The sequence below is a fragment of the Panicum virgatum genome, chromosome 9K (assembly GCF_016808335.1).
Source record: "Panicum virgatum strain AP13 chromosome 9K, P.virgatum_v5, whole genome shotgun sequence".
NCBI classification, from domain to species: Eukaryota; Viridiplantae; Streptophyta; class Magnoliopsida; order Poales; family Poaceae; genus Panicum; species Panicum virgatum.
In genome coordinates, this window is record NC_053144.1 from 63,032,992 (window position 1) to 63,045,958 (window position 12,967).

Consider the following 12,967-nt stretch of genomic DNA (forward strand, 5'->3'; position numbering starts at 1 on the left):
CTGATATATATGATGGCACATAATTTTTGTATTCCATGAACATCCATGGGCAAAATTTGGTGCGCGACTGTGAATCGATCGGTTTACAGTGACATACTCGGTGAATACTCATGTGTCCATACTCGGTGAATGCCACAAAGGCTGATTTAGTAATGTGACAAACAAGTTGTAGGTTTGCATTGTTTGATGAGCACAAGAGAGGTTGTAATTTTCCACAACATATTCCAAAACACTTGTGCGTTTTTGGAATTTACTCAAAAGAAATCCAGCATTGAACCTTTGGCTAGAACAAACGTTTACAGGATCCAAAAGCTGACATTACATTCTACCAAAGTTGCCAAGAAGAAAATGTCATCCCACGAATCAAGCTGTTGCACGCGAACTCAAGGACTCAAACTTGAAACTCCACCAGCATTTTGAACTCGCGAGATGCCGTCCAAACCGGCGAGCGAGCTCCAATTCTTTTCCTAGATAAAACCAAGGGAAGGCACTGTAGCAGAGAGCAGCCAAAAGAAAGCCCCTGACAGGAAGGGAAGCCGAAGTCCTACGAGCCCTAGTGCCGAACACCTACGGCGCTAGGCCAGCAGGGCATGGGGTCAGGCGGTCAGTCCTGCCGGTTCCGACTCTCCAGCCGCACGCGCATCGACACGCGTCGCCCACTTCCTGACATGCTCTGCTCGGCTGCTCTCTCTTTTCCCTCTCTCACTCTCCATTGTGTTTAGTTCGCGAAAAAATTACGAAAAAATTACTGTAGCACGTTTTGATTTTATTTGGTAACTATTGTCTAATTATAGAGTAATTATTTATTTGGTAACTATTGTCTAATCATAGAGTAATTAGTTTTAAAAAATTCGTCTCGTCATTTACAACCAAATTGTACAATTAGTTATATTTTTTAATTATATTTAATACTCTATATATATTGTCAAATACGATGTGATGTGGATCAGTAAAAAATTTTGAAAACTTTTCGCGCAACAAAACACAGGCGACTCACCCGGCGTACGGCTACGGCTTCCTTTATTGCATGCCAATTACCGTCCCATCTCCCCTTGGCGAGATTATTGCAGCAGCAGCAGCAGCACGCAGCCCCGGTACGGGCGAACTGGCGGCACATCAATCGGCTATCACGCGTCGATCAGGGCATGCCCCGTCGTTTCGCCCTCGCAGGCGCGCGGCCCCCACCGTGCAGGCGGGCGAAAAGCCAGGGCCTGGTGGTGGGCGAGTGATCGGTCGCTAGCCCGGAAGATCACGGCGTATACTTGAAGGCTGTATTTAGATTCGTAAAATGGTGGTAAAAAATCATATCGGATACTGTAGCACATTATAATACTTTTTGTTTGTTTGTGGTAATTGTTGTCCTATCATGATTTAACTAGGCTCAAATGATTCGTCTCGTCGTGTACATCAAAACTATGCAATTAGTTTTTTTATTTACCTACATTTAATGCTCCATGCATGAGGTAAAAGATTTGATGCAATAGGTGAATAGTGAAGTTCGGAGAGAGAAATTTTGGAACTAAAATGGTGGTAAAAAGATCACATCGGACACTGTAGCACACTGTAGCACTTTTTGTTTGTTTGTGGTAATTGTTGTCCTACCATGACCTAACTAGGTTCAAAAGATTCGTCTCGTCGTGTACATCAAAACTATGCAATTAGTTTTTTTATTTACTTATATTTAATGCTACATATATGAGATAAAAGATTTGATATGATAGGTGAATAGTGAAGTTTGGAGAGAGAAATTTTGAAACTAAACACAGTAAAAGATGGGTGACCAAGACATCTAGAGAGAGAGCGCGAGGGCGGGGAGAAGGGTGAAAAACTCTCTCCGAAAGCACCAAAAATACCTCGCCGCCCCAAGGGTACGATCGATCGCATTACAAGCATCTCTTTGCTTAAAGCAACCCATACCCCCGGTGAGCTAGCTAGAGAGAGAACTTGCTGCTTTGCCAGAGGGAGAAATAAAGAGAGAGGAGAAGAAAGGACGAGAGTGAGGAAGAAGATGGGGCGCGGGAAGGTGGAGCTGAAGCGGATCGAGAACAAGATCAGCCGGCAGGTGACGTTCGCCAAGCGCAGGAACGGACTGCTCAAGAAGGCGTACGAGCTCTCGCTGCTGTGCGACGCCGAGGTCGCGCTCATCATCTTCTCCGGCCGCGGCCGCCTCTTCGAGTTCTCCAGCTCGTCATGGTACGCACGCGCGCGCGCCTGCCCTACATCTACTCTCCACGATGCACCATGCATCCCCAAAACGAACAATTAAATAAACGTGATCAACTGTGCTTTTGGGACGTTTTTTTGTTGATTTTTCCCTATTTTTTCCTCGAATAGTCTTGTTGGTCGGCAGACAGGTATGGCTTGTTAGATTGTTTTCTGGCTTGAAAGAATTGGGGCTTAGTTCGGCCTCATGCTTACAGATCTTGTCACTACTCTCCTTGGGAAGCTTTCTGTCTTAGTCTTTGAGGCTTTGTTTTCATGCATGGTTGCTGTTTATTATCTGTTCATCTCCGTTTAATTTGGAGTTTCATAGTCACTAAACTCGATCTCTTTGTACAATTTTCTATCTTTGTTTTGACCTTGTTGGCTGCTTCGTTTTCCTCTCCTTGCTGATTATCATTCATTTACGTCCTCGTTTGATCACAGAAGTAACCAAGATCTGGCCATATAAACCTAGATCTTCTTGTATTAATTGTGTTCTACTTCAATATAGCAGTAAGGAACACGATAATATGATCTTTTCTCTAAAAGGAATAGCTACTATATATGTCCTCACTTTTGGTCACAGTAACATAGGCATAGGTTTTTCTTTACAAATACAATGATATATACATACAGTTCTTCCACTTCCCAAGGTAGATCTCCTGAGCTTCACGGATATAGGAGCTGACCTGTACCTCATCATACAAGATTTGTGTTTACAACTTGTTCTTTTTCTAGAAGAGGCAAGAGTAAAAAAGCAGCAGCCCATTTACTGCCTTCTTCCTTCCCCTTTTAGCATTGCCGTTCCAAATCCAGTTATTCAGTCCCAAGTTCTCTTTGCTGCATGTGTTCCGTTCCTTTCCCGTTTCTGTTCGTCGTCAGATCGGCCATGCATGTCATTTATTTCATCAACACTCATATTATCTTCCATAAAACGAGTTGATCTATAGCTTGAGCCCCATGCACGGGTTCAGTCATGGCCTCATGGGCATGTGTTCACTAGAGCTGCTTCAGTGAAAGCCCTCATCTGTTGGTCTATATGCTACTGTTCCATTCGTTACTGTTCCATTGGATGAAGCGTGGTAGCAGTTGATGCTGGAGATCTCGCAATGCTATCTTATCTTTCTTGAGTCCCGTGTAGAGCCACTCGATTAACGATCTGACTAGATCCCGAACCACTGACAGAAACGCCAAGCGGTAAGCTTTTTCTTCACACGTCATATCAAAGCATCTCAGCATCGCATGCAGGAGCATTTCAAGTTTTTTTTTCAGCGTCAGTGCTTTGATCCATGTGCACAAGCTGCATTTCATTTCGATTTGCAGTGCATTTAATCGCATGCAGGAGCATTTCAAGTTTTTTTTTCTTTCTGAAGAAGATTGCCCGGTACCTGCACGGTTCTTGTCTGTCAGCTTTTCTGCAAGTTGTCGTAACTCTCGTAACTATATAGTGCCTTTCAGCCTTCTCCTCCTTGCCTTCTCTTCCAATTCTGTCCTGGTGGCACTGGTTTTCTCTGACCCTGTCCACACAGATTCTACCCCCTTCCAGTGACTCCATAGATCTATATGCGATTTTATATATGGTCTTATCCTTGCCGATATATAGGCGATTCATTTATACAGTTTTGATCCAGTAAAAAATACTTGATGTCCTGAACAAGATTCACTCGAACTTTTGAGATTTCACCTGTCAATAAATTTTAAAATAATCAGTTTGAAAACATAAAAATGCATATATGTTCTTCTCGGAAAGTAAAACCCATAATCTCATGAATTTGTTCTCTCTCCAAATATATTTTAACAGAAAATTAACAGCGGTCAAAGTCTTGACTCAAAACAGTGAAAATCAGTGACATCAAGTATTTTGAACTGAAAAAGTACTAGGTGTTTGCACCTTCTAGTCACAAATAAATGTTTTTGGTCTTACTTCTTAAACTTTGAATATCAATGTTTTTAAAATTATTTAGTTTAGAAGCATTAACAATCATATATGAGACTTGTTGTGAATACCAGTTTCATGGTACCATAAATTCAGATTTTTGTTTTCTAATATATTTTAATACTCCCTCCGTCTCATGATATAATGTGTGGTCAAACTTAACAATTAGCAAAGTCTTCAATAATAATATTTGACTATTAATATCTCCTATAATATAATGCTTGTAGCAACAAAATTATAGTTATATGAAACTACTTTTAAATATGAACACAATGATATGATTGCTATAGATAAAGTTTTATTATACAAGATTAATTATTGTAGGTCAAAGTTTTTAAAGTTTGAATCTTGAATTAAGTGTTTGACTTGTATCCGAGGACGGAGGGAGTACTGTTCTTTGTAAGGGAAGTAAGAGTGCCTAAATCTACTCCCCCCCCCAAACACCACTTTATGTTGGAGTTCTCAACATTGGGTACACCACTACTTGCTACAACAATCATGAGTGCCAAGCAGATGTCTACTATCTATCAATCAAGTTAGGATGTATACATACGTATTTCCATGGCAAACAGATGTTATTAGCTAAAAGTGTATTTTTCATATGTTTGCCATTTGCTAATCCCACTGGACATGGTGTTAGAACATTTACACTTACGCCCCAGAGCTCTAGGCTCATACTGCCCATGTCCAGTGGGATTAGCAAAGAGCCACCGCCAAAATTTAATTCTAAGAATTGATTTCAAAATCAAATTAACATATATGTTGCCTAAATATTATTTATAGAGATAGACAATGGGTATTAGACATGCAATCTTGACATAAAGAATAGTTTGGTAGGGTTTATTAGAGATACTAATAGATAATTGTACAGTTAGTAGTAAGCACTCCTTTGAAAGATTGACATTTTTGCCAGTTTGATGGGCTTAGACAAGGTTAGTATTATTTTATCAGCTTAGATTCACTCAATATGGGTTAGATACATAGTTATGTATGGTCACCGAACTATTCCTAATACAAATTTCTTTGATCAAGTTTTTTTTGGGGGGAGGGGGTGTCAGCGTTTTTATGACTTGCTCTTTTTAGGAACTACTAGGCAATTATGTCCTTGCGTTGCTACGGACAAAGTTGATATAAGTATCGGATTTGTATTGGTGTCCATGTGTTAATTTGTAAGGATCTACGTGATCAAGTCGTGGACGGAGGAGGTTGGTCCAACTCGCATACGGATTGGACTAAGGCTCACCTGTCAATAACACAGACGGACCAAATTAACATACCAAACCAAAACTTTGGGTGAAAACCTTATTCGCTTTAGTAATAGATATAGACTAGACAATTATGTCCCTGCGTTGCTACGGATAAAATTGGTATAAGTATCGGATATGTATTGGTGCTGGTATATCAATTTGTAGGGATTTACGTGATCGAGTTGTGAACGGAGGGGGTTGGTCCGACTCGCATACTGGATGGATTAAGGCCCACTTATCAATAATATAGGCGGACCAAACCAATGTACCAAACTAAAAATTTGGGTGAAAACCTTACTCGCTTTAGTAATAGGTATAGATATAGATATACTGCTAGCATGGAGTTGCTACTAAAACCTTTATAAATTGAATTTGTGTCATAGTAAACATTTCTTCTTACTGCATTTACTATTTAATTAGTGTTATGGTCTGACAGTAAAAGGTCAATTCATTGGGACACTAGAAGACCATGGTGGAGGTGAAAAATATTTAGATAATCCTTAGAGTAATGCCGTGAGGCACTGAGGTAACGAGGTCTGTTAAAGCTCCAATGGATAAATTAGGGGTAACATATTTTTCTTATAATTGCAGAAAAAATCTAAAATATGCATACCGGTTTACAATACAGTGAGCTGTCATGGCTACCTAGGGGCTATATATGCCATAGCATCAATTGCTGTGATGCGCCTGCACGCCTACTACATTGAACCCTCAATCTTGGTCGCTACGCCTAGATCTAGATGAGGTCTGCCACCATCGGCCCTAGAACACACAACACATCACATCCTCTGTTGCGTTCACACTCAAATTTGGATCACGATGGGACTCAGGGTCATGGGATCGGAGGTCGTCTCCCACTATGGCTCTATCACCATTTTTTTTTGGTCCTGACAAGGCTTGCTCAAGTATTTTCTATTGCTTTGATTGGTGAATTCAAACTAAGAGAATGGGTAAGACATGGTGAGGAGATTAAAGAGAGAACGAAGGACGGAAAAAAGCGCATGATGAGAAGCCCTGTTAATCAGTCTTAGTTCCAAATATCTCCATGTGTTAAATATTGGTAGATTTAGTATGCTCAGCTCGTGCACAAAAGCAGCAACAAATTTACATATATGTACCCTACTGTTCTACCTTTACACTAAAAATATATAAATAATAAATTTTGGAGTTAATAAGTTAACAGATTTTTATGTCGTGCTGACATTTGGAGTGGATACTGATTCTGTTTTCTTATTGAAACTAGAGATAATTAAAGTGCCCAATACAAACATGAGTTAATTATGCTTGTTGGAATATTATCTGTTGTAGAGTGTTTTATTTTTTAAACCCAACTTTATATACAGTATCTCTATCTTTTTAGTTTGCTTTAATCATGATTCGACCCTTATCATTCTATGTTTCATGTGTTTCCTTAATTTCATTCTATATGATTGTACAGCATAAACATAAAAAAGGCTTAAGACAAAGTGACGCTCATGCTGTTGTACAATAGCTCAACGACTTTTATATGTGGTTTTCTGGATGTTACTTTTCATAAAATATCTTTGTTTCTTGTGAATTGATTTCTGAATATAATTTTAAAAGGATGCTTGTTCAATAATTAACCATCCACTGATCACTTCAATTTTCTTGTGCCAACAGCATGTACAAAACACTCGAGAGATACCGCAGCTCCAATTACAGCTCACAGGAAGTAAAAACTCCATTGGATGGTGAAGTAAGCTTAATTAAGTTCCTTAGACATCCTTTTTTCACATAATGCTTTTGTACTTCATTTTTTAGAGCATGTAACAAAAAGGTTATACATACTAGAATATAATAAGCTATAGCGATTCTTTTGGTCTCTTCCAGTGATACAGATGGCTGAAATAATGAACAAAATCTACTTTCTCGTCGGTCAAATGGATTATATTCATGTCCCTTTCAAACTAATTGACATCTTATGCTTAAAGTTTCTCTTATTTGTTTCCATCATAAGGCTTCATTCACTATCAAATAAAGAATGTGCACGCATTCTTGCTCAGCATCATTGTGTATTAGGCATAGATCGAGATGTAGTAGGATTGTCCTAGGCTTGAATATACACAACCATATGATCATGTTCTATTTGATTATTATGTGCAGTGTTTCAGTGACTTGAATGTACCATCAAGAAACTATTTCCCAGAAAACTGAATACTAGCTCAGTTAGAATTAGCGAGGGATCTTGCCTTTACTCATTTTCGAGTTTGGTTAGATGCAGGCATTTATATTTTTTAGCTCAATGGAAAAGCTCATGTCCATGCTATTGTTACATGTGTGCTCTAAAAAAAAAAAGAAGTTTGTTCATAGTTGGGTTTTCACCAACGGGTGGGCTTGGCAAAAGGCCAATATTTTGACATATCCAAGTTCCCCACCACCAGATAAGTTCGAGGCCGCAAGCTGAAATGATGTAGTATATTGGGCTGTGAGTAGAGATTGGCCTGTGGCATGGTGAGCTGCTCGACATCTGGGCCATACTCGCATATCCTTAGCTGAGCCCGTCATATACAAGCCCGGCCCATGTTTCGCAAAAACTTACAAGGCCGGCATATAAGTTCGTAATTTTTTCCTTCCACCAAAAATACAAAATTGTAATCTCAAAACCATCATTATTTGATAGATATAAGATATTATATGCTAGTTTCCCAAAACAATATTATTTTACATGAATGAAAAATGCCTTTTTTTGTTAAATAGATGCTAAACTCTTAATTTCACCATTATACAACATACGCCAGGCCTGTGATTTCTTGAATGCTGCGTACATCCTGCCTGATCATTTTCGAAGAAATTCTGTTGTAGAAACAAGACGCAACTTTTTATATTGTTTGTTTGGAGAACACGATCTATATATGTACTAACCTTGAACTCTGTATCTTCACTTCCCCAAGCATGATCTCATTTTGACTTGCTCTGTTTCGTTGTGATCTTTCTTGTTGAAACTAGATCAACTACCAGGATTATTTGAAGTTGAAGACCAGAGTTGAATTTCTTCAGACTACACAAAGGTAGTACGTCTTCAGAAATTTGTTAATGGGCCTGTGATGTATGAGATCTGGCACTAATTTATTATTGTAGAAATATTCTTGGTGAGGACCTGGGCCCACTTAGCATGAAGGAGCTTGAGCAGCTTGAGAACCAAATAGAGATATCCCTGAAACATATCAGGACAAGAAAGGTAGAAAACGTAACTAGCGTCAATTTATACATCTATGTACACTGTTTGGCTTGCTTATGACGAGAGTTGATATGTTAACAGAATCAAATGTTGCTTGATCAACTCTTTGATCTGAAAAGTAAGGTAATAATGATCAGTTTCGATTATCTTCTTTCCATTGCATTCATATTAGACACTGTAATAGCGTGGTAACCATTATGTTTTGCAGGAGCAAGAATTACAGGACCTTAACAAGGACCTCAGGAAAAAGGTAACATCATCGGCCTTAAAACTTGTTATAACGATGAACTTGGATGTTTTTTTTTCCTTTGCCACGGCAATGAACTTGGGAGCTTGGATGCTAACGCTTAACACCACGTATCTTTTCCTGTCCTTGGTGAAGATCTGGCATAACACTTGAACCAAATAAACTCAATTTTTTGTGATAAGGCTAGCTGAATCCATTACTGATCTGTTGCAAGTGCCAGTTGCAAGAAACCAATGCAGAGAACGTGCTGCATGTTTCCTGGGAAGAAGGTGGGCACAGTGGCACCAGTGGGAATGCCATTGAACCTTATCAGGGATTCCTACAGCACCCAGAGATTGGGTAAGTTTCTCCAGTCCTCGAATGCAGGGTTGAGAAAAAGGAAACTCATAGAGGAACAAAAAAAGAAGAAGAGATCCCACAAACTTTTATCTGAACTTGTGCACTCACAATCACATCAGTCAAGCTCCCTTGACTCCAGCACATTTTCTCTGACGAAACAGGATCCCAGCACTTCAGATTCAGCATTTCAGATTTTAGCATGCATTGTTCCATTCTTTTACACTTCTATTTACTGACTGACTGAATGCATTTCCGTCCTCGGCGAAGGTACCATCAACAAGCCTACATGGACCAGCTGAACAACGAAGACATGGCGGACCCAAACGAGCACGGCCGATCCGGATGGATCTGAAGTGCTCCGCCGATGACTCAATAAGCCGGCGCATGGCCGGCCCAGCAGGACCTCATATCATCCTGCTGGCGCAGGACGCATGTCCCGGTCCTCTTATGTATTGAAAGTTTGAAAAAAAAAATTGAAACTGCTCTTGAGACTCCCCGAACGATGGAGAGAGAAGAGGGGAGCAATTCGAGCGCGTGTTGTACCGTGCTGGCAAACGGCAGCGCGCGCGTCGCCCGTAGCCTGGACGCACACGCACTGTGTGTGATTGTAACGGTTAGCTTTGAGACCTTGGTGTGTGAAGCTTGGAACTTTATGTATTTGTATGTCGATGGTATTTGTGTGGTGATTGACTGATTGTGCAAGTCTAGAAGAATAGCAGGTGTGCGGGAGCCCATAGCCTAACGCCGGTTCCGCCGGCGGGCGGCGGCGGCGGCGGCAGCCCCGGGGTGGCCGTGGCGTTCCCGTTCCTCTGGTCCCGCGTACCGGCACCGCTGGCAGGCACCGTGCTCCTTGGGCGCGGGAGACGGGCGCCACGGCGTCCTCGTCTTAGGCCTGCGCGAGCGCACGTCGGCTCACAGTTTGTGCCGCCATGCGTCGGCCAGCAACGACTGGTGCGCGAGCTGTGCCCTTCTCGAGTTCTGGGGCTCGCGTCTCACCCCTGTCGCGACTGCCGTCGTGTTGCGGGGAGGGGGAACCTAGTCACGAGTCCCGACTCTGTTCTGCTATGCGATGCTCTGCTCACCCCAGCCCCCAGGTTTGCCCAACGCTGACGCACGCTACCTGTGCCCAATTTGCTCTACTCGCATGGGCCGTATCTCGAGTGGGAGTCAGCCCATAAGTGCATTACCAGAGAGCCCACGGGGCCTTGCTGTGGAGGAGGGGGAGGGGGCGGTTTTTTATTTTTATATTTTTTATTTTCGTTTTTTACAAAAATATATTTTCGTTTTCAAAATTTACAGGAATATACCCCGGCTGCCCCACTGCCGGGCGGTTGGGACCTGGTCGCCCCGCTGCGGGGCGGCAGTGGCTTTTCTGCAAATATTTTGCGAAATTTTTTACAGAAAAGGCACTGGAGGACCAGCCGCCCGGCAGCGGGGTTGGCTGCCCCCCACCCCCTCATTTGCCTCACTAAAAATCCAGAAAAAAAAGAAAAGAGAGGGAGGGAGAGGAGAGGTGAGAGAGAGAGGCAAAGCGGCGAAGTTTGTATTCTATGCATACTATGGTCATACATTGTTCCCTCAATACATTCGTTATGGACACATAATTTTTATTTTTGCAAAAAACATGGGCACATGTACAGACCCGGCGGTCTTATCCTGAGTTTGTTGCGGCATTTGATCGATTGACCCCAGAAGATATTGTGTGGGAGCCATACAGACCTTCAGCCCTATGGAGGGTCAGGTGCCTCGCAAGGGGCTCCGTTTCAAGGAACCCAGTTTAACTCTATGACACCAGCTGCAGGAACTTTAGTTAAATATGTGGTGCATAATTTTATTTGCCGTCGAAGGCTCATACATTACTATTTACACTCAGGATCACAACAGTTCACCGGAGCGGGGCCTTCTTCGTATCACCCTATGACGCCACCAGGAGGATATCAAGGAGTTTATTCCTATCCACCAGCACCAGCACCTCCAACACAGGGTACACACAATCATTTGTACGGAATTGCATTCACCTATTTAACATTGCTTTAAAAAAAGTTTTTTTTGATCCGTAGGGTGGTCTCAAGACAACGACGAGGTCTCCTTCGACGACTTTACACGGTTGTTTGCTACGCCTGCCCAGGACGATGATCCCAGCTTGCATACACCTCTGGCTCGGTTATGCTGTCCTGCCAGAGACGTGAGGCCACTGGACCGTCATAGCTACCCTACAGATCACGTACACGCACAACGTAAGAGAGGTCGGCACAGTAGGGGTGGTTAGTTGTTGCCACTTGTTTCTCTATTGTTATTATGGACCTGTCGTCTTGGTGTAGTCGTTGATCTTCTAAATGCACGAGACTGCGCTGATTAGTTCGAATTATGAGTTTAGAATGCTGCAAATACGGGAACCGCCATTGTTTACAAACCAAAGACACATTCTTTTTATTGTCTTTTATACGAATAATATTACGACAAACCGAGAATTTTTTTTCTAAATTTTTGGTGAAGCAAATGAGGGTCGGCGGTATCTGGGAGGCGGCCGCCCCGTTGTCGGGCAACCGGTCCTCCAGGGGTTTTTCTGAAAAAATATTACGAATTTTTTTGCAGAAAAGCTCCTACCGCCTCGCAGCGGGCGACCAAGTCCCGGCCGCCCGGCAGCGGGCGGCCGGGCTATATTCCTGTAAATTTTGAAAATGAAAATAAAAAAATAAAAAAACTGCGGGAAGGGGGGGGGGGACACTCTCTCTGTTGGACTCTCATGGCCCGTGGGCCGCGGCATCTTCACACGGCGCCCTCCCCAGCCTCGCTGCCGGGAGGAGTCGAGCTGTCGTCCCCCCCCCGACTGCCCGAAGCCCTGAACTCCTCATCCTCTCCGCGCGTTCGCGAAACAATCCTCGCCATGCGGATCTCCTCGAGAGCGGCCGGGGCCGGCCTTGGGCGTCGTTGCACGGCACCGGGGGGCAGGGGCACGCCCGGCTGCCGGCAGCGCACTTGTCCTGAAAGCGACGGCACAGATCCTCGCAACAAGGCGCGGGCACATGATGAGTCTTTTGCCGACCTTGTCCAACCTCTTGCACGTAAATCAGCCAGGGTGCGATCTGTTGAAGAGGCAAATTCAAGGACACTAATCACTAGTGAAATACTGTGCCTTCGTCTTACTCTGTGAAACTAAAAGAGATCATCTCTAACAGCAGTACGTTTTTATATTTGGACGTAAGGGCATGGCATCGTCATCAGGCCCTATACTTCGTTCTGAACTTTGAGGGAGCGGAAGCCTAATGAGCGATCTAAAATTAAGTACCACGGACTCTAGTATAGAGAGGTATCATTGGGCACAGCAAAGAGCTTGTAACATTCTAACAATAATCATCTGAGCTGTGCCTCATTGTAAGAACGAACTATAATATTTCTAATTTTTTCGCTCCCCTCTTTTGTATCAGAATGGTGGTTCCAAGATTTTCAAGAACTAGTTCAAATTTTAGATAAAATCATTTATTGGAGTCTCAATCAATCCCAATATGTATGTACCGAGCTGACACTACTACAAAATTTTTTAGGGGGGTAAATACATATTTTCAGGGGTGGGTGCGGAACCATCTCCAGTTCTCCAGCTAAAATCCGATTTCTGAGGGTGGATCATGGCCTCACCTGCCTCTTATAAATCGATTTGTAGGAACGGGTGAGCACCTAACTTATCGGGTGAGGCCATAACCCGCCCCTACAAATTTAATTCTAGAAAATAAAAAATTTAAAAAAAACTTGAAAACAATAAAAGAAAAGATATCCTAGCTAATCGACCACCAGCACAA

General features: G+C 42.5%; 1 protein-coding gene across 1 annotated transcript; it reads left to right on the plus strand.

Annotated features, from left to right (window-relative positions):
* Positions 1-1,877: 1,877 nt before the first annotated feature.
* Positions 1,878-9,827, plus strand: LOC120646861 (MADS-box transcription factor 1-like). Its single transcript, XM_039923356.1, has 8 exons — positions 1,878-2,193; positions 7,027-7,102; positions 8,353-8,414; positions 8,485-8,584; positions 8,666-8,707; positions 8,793-8,834; positions 9,052-9,170; positions 9,438-9,827. Exons 1-8 carry the CDS (start codon positions 2,009-2,011, stop codon positions 9,520-9,522), a joined length of 711 nt encoding a protein of 236 aa, XP_039779290.1. The 5' UTR covers positions 1,878-2,008; the 3' UTR covers positions 9,523-9,827.
* The last annotated feature ends 3,140 nt before the right edge of the window (positions 9,828-12,967 follow it).

Bases quoted from the DNA above. Each gene is read 5' to 3' on its own strand.
- LOC120646861 (XM_039923356.1), top strand. From the start codon at position 2,009: ATGGGGCGCGGGAAGGTGGAGCTGAAGCGGATCGAGAACAAGATCAGC. The intron at 2,194-7,026 runs GTACGCACGCGC...TTGTGCCAACAG, and splicing joins GAGTTCTCCAGCTCGTCATG to CATGTACAAAACACTCGAGA. The intron at 8,708-8,792 runs GTAATAATGATC...TATGTTTTGCAG, and splicing joins TCTTTGATCTGAAAAGTAAG to GAGCAAGAATTACAGGACCT.